Source organism: Neoarius graeffei, chromosome 2 (assembly GCF_027579695.1).
Source record: "Neoarius graeffei isolate fNeoGra1 chromosome 2, fNeoGra1.pri, whole genome shotgun sequence".
NCBI classification, from domain to species: domain Eukaryota; kingdom Metazoa; phylum Chordata; class Actinopteri; order Siluriformes; family Ariidae; genus Neoarius; species Neoarius graeffei.
Genome location: NC_083570.1, coordinates 34054562 through 34073428, shown reverse-complemented (window position 1 = coordinate 34073428; position 18867 = coordinate 34054562). Strand labels below are relative to the sequence as shown.

Below are 18867 nucleotides of genomic sequence, written 5' to 3'. Positions count from 1 at the left end.
GATAAATTAGGGATAAAATTAGCTCATGTTTGAAACCTTTAATTTTCTGTAAAGCTGCTTTGCGGCAATGTCTATTGTTAAAAGTGCTATGCAAATAAACTTGACTTGACTTGATTTTATATGTTGTATGACTAGTCTTTCAAAGCACTTCATGATCGTGGGGGTCAGTACAACTGGGTGGTAATCATTAAAGCAGGATGGAGTTGACTTTTTTGGCATTGGTACAATGGTGGTGGTTTTGAAGCATCTGAGAACAGCTTGGCCCATGGAGGTGTTAAAAATGTCTATGAGGACATCCTTCAGCTCCTTTGTGCAGTCTTTCAGCACCCAACCAGGGATGTTGTCCGGACCGGCTGCATTGTGGATATTGATCCTGTTTAGCATTTTCTTCACGCTAGCTGAGGAAAAATTCAGAACATGGTCATGGGGGGGGGGGGGGGGTGTCATCTTCTGCACAGGCGTGTTGTTTAGTGCTTCAAAATGTACACAGAAGCTGTTCAGTTCATTTAGCAGAGAGATGTCATTATCACAGGCCTGTGGTGGTGGTTTGTAATCCATGAGAGTCTGAATCCCCTGCCACAGACTCCATGTATTTCTGCTGTCCTTGAATTGGTGGGTTATTTTTGTGGTGTATTGACATTTTGCATTCCTGATGCCTCGAGACAGGTTGGCTCTGGCAACTGTCAATTCAGCTATGTCACCAGCTCTTAAGGCAGTGCTCTGGATCTTCCACAGTCTGTGAACCTCTGTCAGCCATGGCTTCTGGTTAGTTCATGTGGTGATTATTTTGGTGACCATCATATCCTCAATGCATTTGGTGATGTAGGCAATCACAGTCCCAGTGTATTCCTGTAGGTCTATTTTTGGTTGTATGTAGCTGTCTGCTTGAAAATGTCCCAGTCTGGAGTGTCAAAACAGTCCTGAAGTGCAGAGGTAGCACCTTCTGGCCACACACGTATCTCTTCAAGAACTAATTTAGTCACTTTCACCTATGGCTTGTATGCTGGCTTTAGCATAATTGTAATGTGGTCAGAGAGTCTGAGGTGGGGGAGGGGAGCAGCCTTGTATGCTCCTTTGTTGTTAGTGAAAACAAGGTCTAGTATGTTATTTCCTCTTGTACAGAAATCAACCTGCTAGTGTAGCTTGGGTAAAACAGTCTCTGGGTTGGCATGGTTAAAATCCACAGCAAGAATAAGAAATCCATCCTGGTACAGTTCACTGAGTGCCGCCTCTCTGTTGTTGTTATTAGGGCTGGGTGGAATGTATACAGCTAATAAGAGAATAGGTAAAAGGTCAGCACTTGATGATGATAAACTCCACCAGAGCTGAACAGTGTTTAGAAATCACTATAGTATCCCAACACACACACACACACACACACACACACACACTGCTACTGCGGGTCTTATTTCCCATTCTCCAAGCTCTGTCAGCTCTGTGGCACATTAGCCAGTCTAGCTGTATGGCACAGCCCGGGATGTTGTGATTAAGCCATGTTTCCATGAAAATGAAAACACAGCAATCTCTCATGCCATGCTAAGTGGCTCTCAGAAGGCATACATGGTCCATCTTATTGTCTATGGATCAAACATTGGCAAGTATGACAGATGGTATTGCCAGTCTGTTCGGATTAGCCGCTAGCCTGTATACATCCTCGCTTCCTCTCGCAATGCCTGCAGCACCTCCTCTCCTGGTAGGAAACAGTACTAGAGGTCAGCGATGTTGTGATATGGCGGAGTAGACCGAGGCTCCAAAATTTACGTTCTTATGTTACCATCAAGCTGTTTTCACTTGTTCTGCTCATGTTCAACAGAAACTGGTGACTGTACTTGTGTCTTAACATAGACGACATGTAGACATAGACAAAGAAACATTTAAAAACACCATGTTATTGGGACTGCGAGGGGCCACTGCAGCCGCCATCTTGAACATCTTTTTTGATTGATCTTATGACATATTCTAATATTTTGAGATACTCGATTTCTGATGTTCATGAGCTATAAGCTATAATCATCAAAATTAAAGCAAAAAAGGCTTGAAATATTTCACTTTACATGCAATGAATACAGAATCTATAAAAGTTTACCTTTTTGAATTAAATTATGAAAAAAGAGCTTTTTCATGATATTCTAAGTTTTTGAGATGCACCTGTACATGAATACCCAAAACCCAGCTTATGAACACACTAGGGCTGAACGATCTATCGTTTTCGACAGAAAATCGCGATCTCAGACAACATGATTTTGGGATCGTCCAAGCTGCGGTTTTTCTCAGTGCTCCTAAACTGACCCATGTTTTGTTTCGCCAATAATTTCACACATGTATGCTCTGCGTATTGCCCCAGCATGGTGTAAAAACACTCTGTGTCAGCTACCACTCTGTGTCACAGCCTCTCTGTGTCTCTGCTCGCAGCGCACGGGTGGGGGAGGGGCTGCTCGCTCTCACACACACACACAGGAGGGAGGGGCTGCTCCCTCTCAGAGAGACACAGGCTTTTAGGATCATGGCAAGTCACACATTCACACAGTACAGCTCAGCTCCTGCAATAGCGACTGCTACACGCACTGCATCACTCTCACAATTTCCCACAGGGGAATTGTTGGCTCTAGTTATAATTTATAATGCTTATGTACATTCTTTTACAAAAGTGCAATATTTTGATGCTGCTGAGCCATTGATCAACCTTTTTTTATGTCTGATATGTTGTAGATGGGAAAAGTAAAAGAAGCAAAAGTTTACTTAAGAAAGATGGCTCTCTTTTTATTTTTATTTTAAGTTATTATAACTTGTTCCTCAGGCACTCAATGTTAATAAACAGGCCTACATTTGAAATCTGTTGACCTCAGTTTTCATTCTTGCATTAGCTTTATGGAATTCATTGTATTAATTAATTTGCACTGAAACTCGATTTAAAGAAAAAAAATCGTGGTTGAAATCGAAATCGCAATATCTGGCAGAAAAATCGCAATTAAATTTTTTCTTAAAATCGTTCAGCCCTAGAACACACTCACCTTGTCCATTTTCATGCATGTGCCAAAGTCAGCAAGTTTTAGGTGTCCACTGTGGTCCAGCAACATGTTTTCAGGTTTGATGTCTCTGTGGATGAAGCCCATGGAGTGGATGGCATCCAGTGCAAGCACCACTTCAGCAGTGTAGAATCGTGCCCATTCCTCAGGCATGTCATAATTCATGGTAAGGGTTACCAGATCTCCACCTGCCATGAACTCCATCACCAAGTAAAGGTGGCGCTCATCTTGAAAGGCACAGCACAGCTATGCAAATGCAGAGAAACCAAAGATAATTAGTATACAGGTACTGTAAATCAATAACTGGTACTTTTTATTGATCAATAAAGGTCTGTTGAATACTTAGAAACATTTGTCCCAATTTACTTGCAAAGCAATTGCATCATTCATTATAAAGAAGCCTCCTCTATGTCTCATCTTCATTTGCATTGTTGGCAAAATGAAAATTACCATACAGAAAGACACCTTCACACTTGGAGATTTTTCTAGTAGCGCATCTACCTAAGGGCAATTCCATGTAAATGTCAACCTCACCATGCAAAATTAAAGCAACATGTAATACATCAAAACCACTCCCAGAGATATCACCTAGGCCTGTATTTTACAGATGTGAATAAGTTGAACCAATTTGTAACCAACCTAATATGTCACTGTCAGTCTTTCTTTCTTATAATGTAAACCCCAAGCTAAAATCCACTTTGATCATGTACAATTCTATATTATTGCCACAAGCCACAGAAATGTATGCTGAAATCCACAAAACAGCAAAACAATAGCCATCCTAAATATTATTTAAGAACTTTGATAGTTTTAGCTGATATTTAGAGAGTTTTTCAAAGGGTTATGGTGGTTAAATTGCTGATTTTCTAAACATATGCCATGTCTATTTCAGACGCGTCACATCCATAACGGAATTTTGTCACATCCATAACGCTGACTTTTCCTTCCGAAACTCTGCATGAAATACAAAATATTTTAAACAAAGATTTTTTAATATTCACCTTGGACCCCTCTATCAAATGGATATCTCCATTTCGACATTAGGTTTACGATTTCACAGAGTTTGATAAAAATGTACAGTCACCCAAGAAAAGTGATACTTTTTCTGTCACATCCATAACGCATCTTTTATTGGCATTTTCTGGCATGCCCTAGATGTACTATGGGAATTGTTCTTGTTCTATCACTTCTCCAGTATGGTACAGCCTTAAAATATGCAACGCCTGTTTAAATACTGGGAGACAATAAAACATGCACTGGGTCATTTGTTGCCATTTTGAGTTCAAGTGTCACGTCCATAACGCTGGAATTGCTCCTAAATAAAAAAAAAAAACTAAAATCTATTTTTTATTTTATATTCACAAAGCCCAGTAATCTTTTAGGTTTTATTCAACTTTTGAACTCCTACTAGTCTTGGGCAAGCTATGTTCTTAGCTCAGATTTTACTTTAACCAAAAGTTGTAACTGTAGCTCAGCTACATAAAAGCTAAAATTTAAAGAAATATACACAGCATGACAGATGACTTGAGCAGTTCTACTACATGAAATAATTGCTGTTGCTTCTTCCAGTTTCATAAAGAGGTACAGGCATAGTGTATCACAGGTTCCTCCAAAATGATGACATGATTATAAAAAGCTATCAAAGCTATCAAAATGCAGAGGTAAAACTGAGTGAGGTGAAATGTGATTAAAATCCAGCTGACCTACACATAGATCATTCTTTAGTACAGCAAATAAAGTGTAAAATATTGTCAAGATTTCACTGCACTCATAGGTTTAACTGTTTATTCTGCATTTATAAATATATTTTAAATTGTTACAAAGTGGGGCGGCACGATGGTGTAGTGGTTAGTGCTGTCGCCTCACAGCAAGAAGGTCCGGGTTCGAGTCCTGTGGCCGGCAAGGGCCTTTCTGTGCGGAGTTTGCATGTTCTCCAGGTGCTCCGGTTTCCCCCAAAGACATGCAGGTTAGGTTAACTGGTGACTCTAAATTGATCATAGATGTAAATGGTTGTCTATGTGTCAGTCCTGTGATAACCTGGTGACTTGTCCAGGGTGTACCCTGCCTTTTGCCCATAATCAGCTGGGATAGGCTCCAGCTTGCCTGTGACCCTGTAGAACAGGATAAAGCAGCTAGAGATAATGAGATGAGATGAGATGTTACAAAGCTAGCTAGACACTTTCGCTATGTTCACACTGCAAGGCTTAATGCTCAATTCCGATTTTTTTGTGAAATCCGATTTTTTTGTGAGGTCGTTCACATTAACAAATATATGCAACTTGTATGTGATCCTCAGTATGAACGAAAAGCGACCTAAAAGTGTTCCGCATGCGCATTGCAGGATACGACGACGTCACACGCAGTGAGCATGGCCAGTGTTTACGGAAGTAAAACCGCCCGGTTGCGATATGACCCATCCAATCTAGCTTGAATAGCTGTATCCCCCCAAATGGAAATCAGCTCCCTAACCTCTGCGTCCTTCCATTGAGAAGATTCAGAACCTTCACAGCCCGAAGCGTCCCTCGCATTGATGTCATGCGCAGGGGGGCAGATACGTTTTTTGAACTGGGAGGGACAAAAAACTGGGGGGGGGGGGGGGGACAAAGCTGCCAGCAAACCAACCCCAACCCCGATATGCCTGTCAAACTTGTTGTTAGTAACCATAGCAACCAAGCTCGAGCTCGCAACCTGTGCAGTCTGCGCAGCTCAACCAACCGAATATCAGTCTTTGTTTTATGTGAGTTGTTGCAACTATGTATATACTGCTGTGCACCTCAATAAACCAAATGGTAATTAGTCTTTTGATTTTTCCGTGAGGTTTGCCTTATGCAAAGAAAGACAGCATAGACGTTTTTTCCTCCCTATAAGTGGGGGGGGGGACCAAACGAGGTGAATTTAAATCTGCGCCCGTGATTATGCGCCATGTTGTTGTAACTTTTTTTGAGAGACCCGCCGCCTACTTCAGCGCAGAATAGTGACGTTTGTGGCTTGTTGATGACGTGTAAGTCGGATGAATGCGACCTGGCGGTTCAGACTGAAGTCGCATATGAAAAGAGCGGATAGGAATCGGAATTAGGACCACATATCCAAACGGCCTGGGTCGGATTTGAAAAAATCGGATCTGTGTCGTTCATATTGTAAATAAAAGATCGGATACAGGTCACATATGGGCGAAAAGATCGGATTTGAGTCACTTCAGCCTGCAGTGTGAACGTAGCCTTTGTCTCTAAAACTCTAGTTAGGTTTTCAATAAGATTAAGGTTTAAATAGGATTCTGTGGCATTTTTGAACACATACACTTGACATTTGGCTGAAGCAACACTTTATGTGTCATGATATGGCCATGGAAGCTTCTGAACTGACAGCTTTTCAGTCCTAATACTTTTGGACAATAATGATGCCTTTTTCAAGAAGTTCAGCTGAAAAATAACATATGTGCAGACATTTTACACATAAGTCAGTGGTCAGTATATGCCTTTTTGCTCTTTCTTTGCGCCAATTATAGCCTACATATTGTGAATAAGCTGCATAAGTTAACTATGAATCATAATTTGGTAGGTAGCTGGACTTTTGTGAAGATCAAAATTAGCAGAGAACTTATTTTGAAAGATAGGTAGCAAAAACGGATAGCTTTGGCTCTCTTTCATGCTGAAAATAAAATCTCAAAACAGCAGGGTTGCCAGGCCTGCGTGACAAATCCAACCCAATGGACTTAGACTAAAATCCATCCCAATATAAAACTAGGTAATTATAAAATATATTATTTATGGTAACCATAATCAAAAATATTTTATTATTTAGGGTAGCATGGTGGTGTAGTGGTTAGCGCTGTCGCCTCACAGCAAGAAGGTCCGGGTTCAAGCCCCGTGGCCGGCGAGGGCCTTTCTGTGCGGAGTTTGCATGTTCTCTGCATGGGTTTCCTCCGGATGCTCCGGTTTCCCCCAAAGACATGCAGGTTAGGTTAACTGGTGACTCTAAATTGACCGTAGGTGTGAATGGTTGTCGATGTGTCAGCCCTGTGATGACCTGGCGACTTGTCCAGGGTGTACCCCGCCTTTCGCCCGTAGTCAGCTGGGTTAGGCTCCAGTTTGCCTGCGACCCTGTAGAACAGGATAAAGCGGCTAGAGATAATGAGATGAGACAAACTTCATATGATGCATTAAAAAAAAGTGTTATTGAAAAAGTGTAGTTATTGTTACTGATATAATTACTACAATGTAGCCAAAATATCAAAAACAACTGTGGGAAAAATAAACTCATAGGAACAAATCAAACAAGTCACTATATGACCAAAAGTATATGGACATCTGACCATCACATCCATATGTGCTTTTTCCCAAACTGTTGCCACAGAGTTCAAAACACACAATTGCTGTAATATGCTGTAATGTTCCAATTTTCCTTCACTGGAACTAAGAGCCCCAAACCAGCATAACAATGTTTCTGTGCACAAAGCGAGCGCCATGAAGATACAGTTGCTGTGGAACACCTCAGTAGCCCTGACACCTTTGGGATGAACTGGAATGCCAACTCCACACCCGACTTCATCAGTGCCAGATCTTGCTAATGCTCTTGTGGCTGAATGAACACAAATCCCCACGCTCCAATATTTAGTGGAAAACCTCCCCAGAAGAATGAAGCTTATTATAAAAGCAGTGGAGAATAAATCTGGAACAGGATGTTCAACAAACACACAAGTATGGGTGTGATCGTCACTTTTGGCTCAATTCTATGGGGAAATGTGACCTGGCAACACTGCAGAGTGGAATGAATGTTATGCTATTTTTGCCGTAACCATTACTGGTCCTGGTTCAGGGGTTAATAGCTCAAGTTATTTCATGTTTACATTTTATAAACTTACATCTAATATACATTAATAGTTTTCTTTCAGCTACTCCCGCACGTTCGGCGTCGCCACAGCGGATCTGTTCTGCATATTTGATTTGGCATAGGTTTTATACTGGATGCCCTCTCCAATCTATCCAGGCTTGGAACCAGCACTAAGTATGCGCTGGCTTGTACAAACCCAGTGGCTAGGTACAGTATTTTACCTAATCTGCACGTCTTTGAACTGTGGGAAAAAACAGAGCACCCAGAGGAAACCCATGCAGACATGGGGAGAACATGCAAACTCCACACAGAAAGGCCCCTGTCAGCCATGAGGGTTGAACCCGGAACCTTCTTGCAGTGAGGTAACAGTGCTAACCACTATGCCACCCTAATATACACTATACCTAATATATGTATGGTATGTGTGTGTACTATACATTAACAGTATTACAAATGAACACTTGTACATTGGATACACAACACAACTCTTTAATTTCCAAATGAGGTATGTCTTTGAATAAAGCAGATGCTGCATAAATCTCGTGGTGTACAAATTACAGAGGTGGACAAAGTACCCAACTTCATTACTTAAGTCAAAGTACCATACCACTGGTCAAATGTTACACTGATACAAGTGAAAGTTATACAGTCAAATTTTTACTTAAATTAAAGTACTGAAGTACTTGCTTTTAAAAAGACTTAAGTATTAAAAGTACATTTTCTGTCAATGCATTGTTGTATTATTGCCACAACGCTTACAATACCTAATGACGTTACCAAAGACAGAAATGTAAATTCACAAAATGAACGCATGCTGTGCCATCATGGTGGTTTAACAATAGGCTAGCTAGTCAGTGAAACTCCACCTGACATGCTAGCAAACGCTTTTCAAACTCAAAATCATATTAGATAGCTAATGTTACTAGAAAAGAAAGATTTCTACATTCTGTTTATTTGGCAAGATCATGCTAAAACGTATTTCTGAAAGGACTTCAGATAAGTTAACATTATTCATGTTAGCATAATTCAATTTTTACATGCTAACTAACAGTGTCCAAGTTAACTACTTACTGTATGTGTAAACGTTAGCTGTGGACAAGGCTACAGCAATTTGGTGAGCAAATCTATAGAAAGTCATTTGACTAACCGGACTGCATAGCTATTGCAACATTATCACTAGCTCTAAAAGCACAGACAATGTCATTGCAAGCTTTCTCTTGGAATAAAACGTTTACATGCCTCAATATGCTTCCGCAGGTTGGATGGCAAGCTTTGTAGGCCATGATGTGGTTTGTTTTCGGCAAACAAAGCAAACATTTAAAACAAAATAAATATTTAATCCTTTCAGAAAACTGAAACATGGGTTCTAGGTATGGCCATGGGCACGTGCATTCTCAAGAAGAACCGCCTCCTTCCATTCTGCCATCAACTGATCGTGTTCAAATAATGCTGCAGAGAAATCATTGAACTTGATTTATACAGTCTATGGACATGACGTGACCCTAGTGATTACTGCTAGGCTGTGTCAGTGTCACCTACGAAAAAAAAAACACTCATGTTTTAGAAAAGAAAAGAAAAAAACATCCACTTTCAAAGCTGCTTCATAGTAACAAGTAACAAGGACCTTGACAGAAATGTATTGGAGTGAAAAGTACGATATTTGCGTTTCAAATGTAGTGAAGTTAAAGTCATAAGTTTCCAAAAAAAATCAAAAATGCAAAAAAAAAATCACTTTCAGGAAACGCTGAGGTCAATGACTTTGAGCCATTTGATTCAGCAGAGCTCTGCACACAGTGTATCTACAGCATACAGTTTCAGTGTGAAGAGCTTGAAATAAAACTTGTAGCTTACTACACATTGGTTTTCTGAACATACAAATTTAGGGGCCAGTATTCATCCATTATCTATACCGCTTATCTGTCAGAGTTGCAGGGGAAGCTGGAGCCAATATCAGCTGACCTCAGGTGAGAGGCAGGGTACACCCTAGGCAGGTCACCACTCTGTCACAGGGTTAACACAGAGATGAATGACCATTCACACTCACAGGCAATTTAGAGTAACCAGTTGTCCTAATCTGTATGTCTTTGGAAACCGGAGCATGCAGAAGAAACCTATGCAGGCACAGGAAGAACATGCAAACTCCATACAGAAAGGCCCTAGTTGACCATGAGGTTCAAATCCAGAACCTTGTTATGAGGCAACAGTGCTAACCACTGCAACACCATGCTGCCTGCCAATCAGCATGTTTTAGAAAATGATCAGATCCCAACCTAGACTTGCAGAGGGACTCGAGCATTCATCCATGTGGTGTGTGTATGAAAGTGGTCGGCAGTAATTCCATTTTCTGCAGTGGCTGTGCCTACTGAATCCATAAGAGCTGTAGTAACATCCGTGGTCAGCTGACTCCTGATCCTTCCTCCAGATATAGCCGATGTCTTGGCATGGCCTACCCTGTTGATGGCAGGTCTTGTGAGCATGTGATGGTTGGTGAGCACAGACTGGGTATGGTGGACACCTTTTGTTACTGGTATCTGGTCATTTTGCACAAAAGTCTCTTTGCACAATTAATTTCACACAAATCTAAAGTCATTTCGCACAAATCTAAAGCAGGGACACTGAGGATGATGTTAGCTCCTGTGATCTGCGTGCGAGGCTGAAGACGGATGATCTTGAAACTGCTCAAAGATGTAGGCACCTACGTTGGTTTGGCCATGTCCAGAGAAGTGATGCCTGGATAAATGAGATATCAGTTTCCAGGTGGATGAGTGCAAGAAATGGGGCAGGCCCTGTAAAACATGGGGAGCAGTGCTAACTGAAGACCTGAGATTGAATGGTGTCACTGTTGCAGATGCCCATGATCAAATAAAGTGGAGGAAGAAACTACGTTCATACCATGCAACGTCAAACCTACTTGCCAGCAGTGGAAACTGACATTACATGGAGAGACAGAGAATGAGAGAGATAGACAGGTTCTTCTTCTTCTTTGAGCTGTTACCGATTGGGGTTGCCACAGCAGATAACATCCCTCCATCTCCTCCAGCCATCCGTATCTTTTTCTGTCACACCAACCATCCTCATGTCCTTCTTCATCACATCCATAAATCTTGTCTTTGGTCTTCCTCTTTTCCTTCTATCTGGCAACTCCATTTCCAGCATTCTTTTTCCCAATATACCCTGAATCTCTCCTCTGTACATGTCCAAACCATCTCAATCTCACCTCTCTGATTTTGTCTCCAAGCTAACCTACATGTGCTGTCCCTCTAATATACTCATTTATAATCCTGTCCAACTTTGTTGTGATGCAGGACTTGAACTTGTGATCCCTGGATAATAAGGTGAATAATTTTCTGACCACTCAGGAGCCCCCAGCCAAACTTCTTGACATTTTGAATTTTAAACATTTGCTTGTTAACAGTAGATGGGAACCAGTTAATTTCATGTGTGTGTGTGTAAAACATAGTGTGCTGATGTTGTATACTTTCATTCTACCTGCACTATCCAGGGACTGTTTGAGAAGGCCATGATGTCCCTTTCCTCCCAGAAGAAGGCAGAGTCTGAGCGCTTGATCATCTCAAACTTGCTGAGCTTCTTCATAGCATACACTTTCTTAGAGACCTTGTGCCGCACCTAAACTCAGAAATACATGCTCAGTTAGTTCAATGTACAGGTAAAAATTATTCAATGTGCTATCATTAGGCCAAAATTAATATTAAGAGAATGTAGTTCAGATACATTTTTCAAAATATGGTTTTGTATTATAAATCCAGCAAAGTTTCTAGGAAAACTAGCAATAGTGGCTTCCTGTTACCTTCTACTGGATTATTATAGAGGTTTTCTCCTCTCAACCATTCATGCCTATGGGCAAGTTAGAGTAGCCAGTTAACTTAACCACATGTTATATGTTTGGACTGTGGAGGAAACCAGAATACCCAGAAGAAGCCCACACAGACATGGGAAAACATGCAAACCCCACACAGAAAGCTCCCCGTCAGCCACTGGGCTTGAAACCAGAACTTTCTTATTGTGAGGTGACAGTGCTAATCACTGCACCACCATGACACTTGTGTATTGTAAAGCAGGAAAATAAATTAATTAACTTTTTCAAAGTGCTTTTTTCCCCATTAAAGGAAATCAATGACAGGTAGAGGTTCAAATAGCTATAAAACAGCTATATGGAGCAATCACACCACATCAATGCTGTCTTCTGTAAACAGGTTAAACTCTGAGTATAATCATTATTCCTCTGCTGCACATGTGTAACCTCACCATAATCTCATAATAGATAGACCACTATGCTGTGTTTCTGTCCTGCAGAGCTCTGATAATCAGTAATGCTGTTATGAAAGCTTTGATCAATTAATCGTGGTAAGCATTTGCAATAGGTTTAAATCCAGGAATGCCAGAAAGACATTTTTCAAGGCACAATAACTTTATCTATCTTAACTCAACTCTATTTCACCAATGTAAGTATCAATCAAGACATAAAAGGACATGCAAATTATCTTCCTACCGAATAATCTAATGGTTATAGTAACAAAGTGTTTTCTAAAACAAGATACTTTATCAGTTCAAGTTCATTCATTACCAAAGACTGTTTTTCTGACACAATCAACTTTCAAAAACCACATTAGCAAAATAGTAAATAACTCAGTGCATTTTGAGACAAATATGTGATGATTTAGACCGTGGAATTTACACAATGGCAAACTGGTAGTTATATGCTTCTCTTCAATTTTTTTGGTTAAACTATTAATTTAAAGACATTCTAATGGCACTCTAAATTAATTTGTGAACTGGTTACTGGAGGACTGTAAGTTATATATAGGATATTACACAGTGGTGCAAAGATAGGAAGTTTATCTTTGAGTGGTGAATATATTTCATGAGTTCACTCTGCTCACTTGTGAAATATATTGACCACTCGAAAATAAACTTCATGTCTTTGTGCCACCATGTAATATCATATATAAATATATATTCTAGCCACATTCACTGGATATGAGCAATTGCATGCTCTGATTGGCTACTCTACTACCAGGCTATCAGCTCAGACAAGTAGGTAGTATCACTGTGTGGGAGCGGGGGCGTGGCCAAGCAGCAGTCTGTGAATGGAGGGCGGGGTCAGGGAAGGTAAGTGGCTTCGTCGTTCCACCTGCTGTCAATTGTGTGTGGGTGTGTGTGTTTGTTACAGGGATGGAGCATAAAAGGAGAGAGGGAGCAGAGAAAAGGAGCTCTCTCCCCACTCCTGACTGGCGAGGTGCAGCTCGCAGCGCAGCAGCTCCCTGCTGACAGCTGACTGGTCTATGCTGATCTGAGGAAAGCCATCCTGCAGCGGCTCGGCTGCTCCCCAGAGCAACATCGCCAGCGCTTCCAGACGCTGGCATTGGAGGAGGTCGGCCGGCCGTTTGCATTCGGCCAGCAACTCCGGGACGCCTGCCAACGGTGGCTGAGGGTGGAAGACCGCGACGCTGATGAGATCATCGATCTGGTGGCACTGGAACAGTTTCTCTCTCGACTTCTGGAAGGAATGGCGGAATGGGTCCAGTGCCATTGTCCGGTGTCACTAGAACGAGTCATTGAGCTGGTGGAGGACTGACGGCAGGCGGATGAGGCATCTCCCCTCGCTTCTCTTCTCTCTCTCTCTCTCTCTTCCCCCCTGCCTCTCGTCCCCCTCCTCACTCCGTTCCCCTGCCACAGAGGCGGCAGCTGGCTCCTCACCAGCTGGCCCATCGCACCCATGGTGTCCTCCCATCTCGCTCTTCTGTGTCTGTGTTGTCTCCCCCTCAGGTAAGTGACACCCATAACACCAGTGCAGTGGGAAAGCCTGGGCTGGTGTGTTGGCTCGGCAGGGAATCAGAGCATCTCCAGAGTCAGAGCTCCGTAAGGGAGGTGGGAGCTGTAATCCGGATCCCCGACGCGCCAGAAACCACCCCCGATCGGGCCGGAACCTATCCCATACCGGTGAGTATTCAAGGGGATACATATCACGCTTTGGTGGATTCTGGTTGTAATCAGACCTCAATTCACCAACGCCTGGTACAAGGTGAGGCATTGGGGGGAGCACAAGTGGTGAAAGTGTTGTGTGTGCACGGGGATGTTCACCATTACCCCTCTAGTGTCTGTCCAGATTCTATTCCGGGGCCAAATGCATAGAATAAGGGTGGCGGTTAGTCCTCGTCTCACCCACTTGCTAATTTTGGGTACCGATTGGCCAGGGTTTCAAAAACTGATGGAATATCTAACATGTAGTGGGTCCTGCACTAGTAGGTCACGGGAAGATCCCGGTGTGGCATTGACTAGAGAAGCTGTTGCAGAGCCGTCTACGTCAACACCGCGTCAGAGCGAGGAGCAGCCCGCTCCTACTCCCTCTCTTGGGGATTCCCTTGGGGATCTCCCGTTAGAGCAGTCATGAGACGAGACTCTGCGGCATGCGTTTGACCAAGTGAGAGTAATCGATGGTCAAACTCTTCAGCCAAGCATGGCACCGACCTTCCCTTATTTTACTATTATTAAAGATAGATTGTACCAAGTGACACAGGACACTCAAACTAATGAATGAATAACTCAGTTGTTAATCCCAAAGAGCCGTAGGGAACTCGTATTCCATGCGGCTCACTTTAATCCCATGGCTGGACACTTGGGGCAAGATAAAACACTAGCCCAAATAATGGCCTGGTTCTATTGGCCAGGGATTCACGGGGATGTCCGTCGGTGGTGTGCAGCATGCCGTGAATGCCAATTAGTAAATCCCGTGGCCACTCCAAAAGTGCCTTTGCGCCCTCTCCCTCTAATTGAGACCCCGTTTGAGCGACTTGGGATGGATCTCGTCAGGCCATTAGATCGGTCAGCATGGGGATATCACTTTATTTTAGTTCTAGTGGACTATGCAACGCGATATCCAGAAGCAGTGCCTCTCCGCAATATCTCAGCACGCAGCTTTATCTCCCAGGTTGGGATTCCGAAAGAAATCCTGACAGACCAAGGCACTATGTTTATGTCATGCACACTGCACAAGCTGTATGGGTTACTGGGGATTAAGTCTATCTGCACCAGTGTCTATCACCCACAAACAGATGGCTTAGTAGAGTGATTTAACCAAACACTCAAAGACATAATCCGGAAATTCGTAAGTGAAGATGCATGTAATTGGGATAAGTGACTTGAGCCCCTGTTATTTGCAGTACGAGAGGTCCTGCAAGCCTCCACGGGATTTTCTCCCTTTGAATTATTATATGGGCGTAAGCCGCATGGCATTCTGGATGTGCTATGGGAAAATTGGGAGGAGGGACCTTCACCTAGTAAAAATGAAATCCAGTACGTTCTTGACCTGTGCGCTAAACTCCACACCCTCACACACTTAACCCAGGAGAATTTGCGGCAGGCACAAGAACATCAAAGCCGACTGTATGACAGGGGCGTGCGCCTTAGAGGGTTCATGCTGGGAGACAAAGTGCTCATATTATTGCCCACGTCGAGTTCTAAATTAGTCACCAAGTGGCAAGGGCCCTTCGAGGTCACGCAGCGAGTCGGGGACGTCGACTATGAGGTGATGCAAATGGATAGGGGCAGGGCACTGCAACTCTACCACCTCAACCTTTTAAAACACTGGAATGAGGGGGTCCCCATGGTATTGGCATCAGTAATCCCGGAGAAGGCAGAACTGGGACCAGAGGTGAAAAAGATAACATCTCGGACCACTCCGGCCCCTTGTGGAGACCACCTCTCACTGGCCCAACTCACAGAGATAGCCAAGTTGCAAAAGGAATTTTCCAACGTGTTCTCACCCCTTCGTGGTCATACCCACCTCATAGAACACCACATCGAAATGCCCCCAGGGGTGGTAGTGTGTAGCCGCCCTTACCGCTTGCCCGAACACAAGAAAAAGGTGGTTCAGGATGAACTCAAGGCCATGCTCGAAATGGGCATAATCGAGGAGTCCCATAGTGACTGGAGCAGCCCAGTGGTCCTGGTTCCCAAGACCGACGGGTCGGTCCAGTTCTGTGTGGACTATAGAAAGGTCAATGCAGTGTCTAAATTTGATGCGTACCTAATGCCTCGCATTGATGAGTTGCTTGATCAGTTAGGCGCTGCTCACTTTTATTCGACACTGGATCTAACAAAGGGATCCCCTTGACTCCTTTATCCTGAGAGAAAACGGCCTTTTCCACACCATTTGGTTTACACCAATTTGTCACGCTCCCTTTTGGGTTGTTTGGGGTGCCCGCTACATTCCAGCGGCTTATGGACAGGGTCCTCCGCCCTCACGCCGCCTATCTAGATGACATAATAATCTACAGTCATGATTGGCCATGGCACTTGGAATACCTGAGGGCTGTTCTAAAGTCGCTGAGGCGAGCGGGCCTCACAGCTAACCCAAAAAAGTGTGCGATTGGGCGGGTGGAAGTACGGTATCTGGGGTTCCACTTGGGTCACGGGCAAGTGTGTCCCCAAATTAACAAGACTGCAGCATTTGCGGCCTGCCCAAGGCCCAAGACCAAAAAGGAGGTGAGATGGTTCTTGGGGCTGGCTGGCTATTATCATAGGTTTCTACCTAATTATTCAGAGGTCACCAGCCCGCTAACCGATCTCACTAAAAAGGAGGCTCCAGATCCAGTCCAGTGGACGGAGCAGTGCCAACAGGCCTTCTCTGAGGTAAAAGCTGCACTGTGTGTGGGGCCACTTTTACACTCCCCTGACTTCTCTCTCCCCTATATTTTGCAGACTGATGCATCGGACAGAGGGCTGGGGGCCGTTTTGTCCCAGGAGGTGGAGGGCGAGAAGCGCCCCATGCTGTACATCAGCCGGAAACTGTCGATGTGCGAAAGCAAGTACAGCACAATTGAGAAGGAGTGTCTTGCCATCAAGTGGGTGGTTCTTGCCCTCTGATACTACCTGCTGGGGCGCCCTTTCACTCTCTGGACCACGCGCCCCTCCAATGGCTCCACCGCATGAAGGACGCCAATGCGCGGATCACCCATTGGTATCTCGCTTTCCAGCCATTTAAGTTCGAGGTGATCCACAGGCCGGGGGCACAGATGGTGGTGGTGGACTTCCTGTCCCATCGGGGGGGGGAGTCAGCTTCAGGCCGGACGGCTCCCTGGCCTGAGTTGGGCGGTGGGAGTATGTGGCAGTGGGGGCGTGGCCAAGCAGCAGTCTGTGAATGGAGGGTGGGGTCAGGGAAGGTAAGTGGCTAAGATGGGGTTTACATTAGACCGTATCAGCGGATCATCAGATTAACGTTTTTAAAAACGATTAGCGTGCACACAGCAATGCCAATACACAATTCGCGTGCACACAGCAACGCCAATACACGGATACGCTAATCACATGACTAATTAGACGGCACGTAAGTTGAAATGTGTAAATGTGTAATGTGTAAATTTCTCCTCAGCGGCTCGGCTCCGCAGGCATCCTGTGCTCCAAATCACTCCGCTCTGAACAGCGAGTGCCCTCTGGAGGGTGCGCACTCCGGCCCTGCGCAGCTCACAGAGCGCGCGAGTGAAGCGCACGAGCAGTGATTCGGGACTGAGCCGCTGTGTGATCCCAGTGCATATCGGGCATGCGCAAGTCACTTACCACTTGCAAGTGGAAGGATGGCAAGCCTAAAGACAATCATAACTACACAATGGGCAGTATTTGCATCAGTATTTGCAGTATTTTCATACTTTTATACTCTTTAATGAAAGGTGATACAAGGCGGAAGTCCACGCCATTTTTCAGCAGTTGCGTCACATGACCAACGCCAGCGAATCAGGAAGGTGGATGTCACAGTGACGTTGTCCAATGACGACGTCAGCTAGAGCTCAGCACAGCTTATCCGCGTATCCTCAATGTTTACACAGCACCGGACCAGACACGAACTGGGTTGAATATGTGGGCCCTGGCGGATTCCCGTTTCCCGGCGTTTTAATGTGAACGGACAGTGCATCCATGAAGAAAACGAGACAGATATGGTCTAATGTAAACTTGGCCTAAGTCATTCCACCTGCTGTCAATTGTGTGTGTGTGTGTGTGTGTGTGTGTGTGTGTGTTTGTTACAGGGATTGAGCATAAAAGGAGAGAGGGAGCAGAGAAAGGGAGCTCTCTCCCTGACCACAACGCATGTGTGAGTGAGTGAGTGAGTGAGTGAGTGAGTGAGTGAGTGAGTGAGTGGAAAAAAAAGCTCAAGAAAGTGCTTGGGTGTAACATCAACTCTCGCCTGCAGTGCTTCTGTGCTCCACCCACATCAGGAATTGTTACACACTGTGATTGACAAGGGAGAGAGTGTAATGCCATTGCACCCACCCAGAAAGCAAGGCCAATTTTGCTGACTTGAACTCCAGACCAAAGATGGCACCGTTAGGATTCAGGTACTCTGGATGATAGGCCAAAGCCTTATCTATTGCACCACTCAGGAGCAATTAACTTGTATGAAAAAGTGTTAAATTCACATAATTGCATGTTTTTCAATGTAAATAATTGCACCTTTTTTATTAGAATGTGTACACAACATTCCAGATGTTTCAGGAATTGCCAAAAATGTGCCTTCTTTTTACATTTTAAAATTTGACCTTTCAGATTCTTTATTGATCAATCACGCATCTGTTTTGACAGTACTGAAGGTTAAAAGTTCATGGCTTAATCTGTTCCAAATCATAAAATGGTCATATGGAAGCTTATAATTTGATGATGCGGAGTTTATGGAATTTCATTCTTTAGTGCTTCATTAGTTTTCTAAAAATAAATAAATAAATAAATAAAACCCTTCAGCTTTCTGTCTTGGAATAGTCAGTTCTATTTCAAAAGCTATTTCAAAAGAAAATACAATAATAAAACGTTATCTTAAAAGCACATTTTTTGAAGCTTGCATATTCTGATTCAAAGTAATGCAACAAATATAAAAAAAAAACAACCTTATAACCCAATGTGTATACCATCTCAAGCTACTTCAACCCACATACTCCTGCAATCTCTGGTCACGTACAGACTTGTACAGTCTAGGAAGCTTTAACACAACCAAACTAAAATTAAT

General features: G+C 43.5%; 1 protein-coding gene across 3 annotated transcripts in view; it reads right to left on the bottom strand.

Annotated features, from left to right (window-relative positions):
* LOC132881548 (rho-associated protein kinase 2-like) overlaps positions 1–18867 on the bottom strand; it is a 240113-nt gene that overhangs the window by 206949 nt on the left and 14297 nt on the right. For all 3 annotated transcript variants that reach the window (XM_060914115.1, XM_060914116.1, XM_060914117.1), the window contains exons 4-5: positions 11346–11483; positions 3012–3272 (exon numbers count right to left, since the gene is read on the bottom strand). In XM_060914115.1, coding sequence (XP_060770098.1) covers positions 3012–3272; positions 11346–11483 — 399 coding nt within the window. The remainder of the gene's footprint in view (positions 1–3011; positions 3273–11345; positions 11484–18867) is intronic.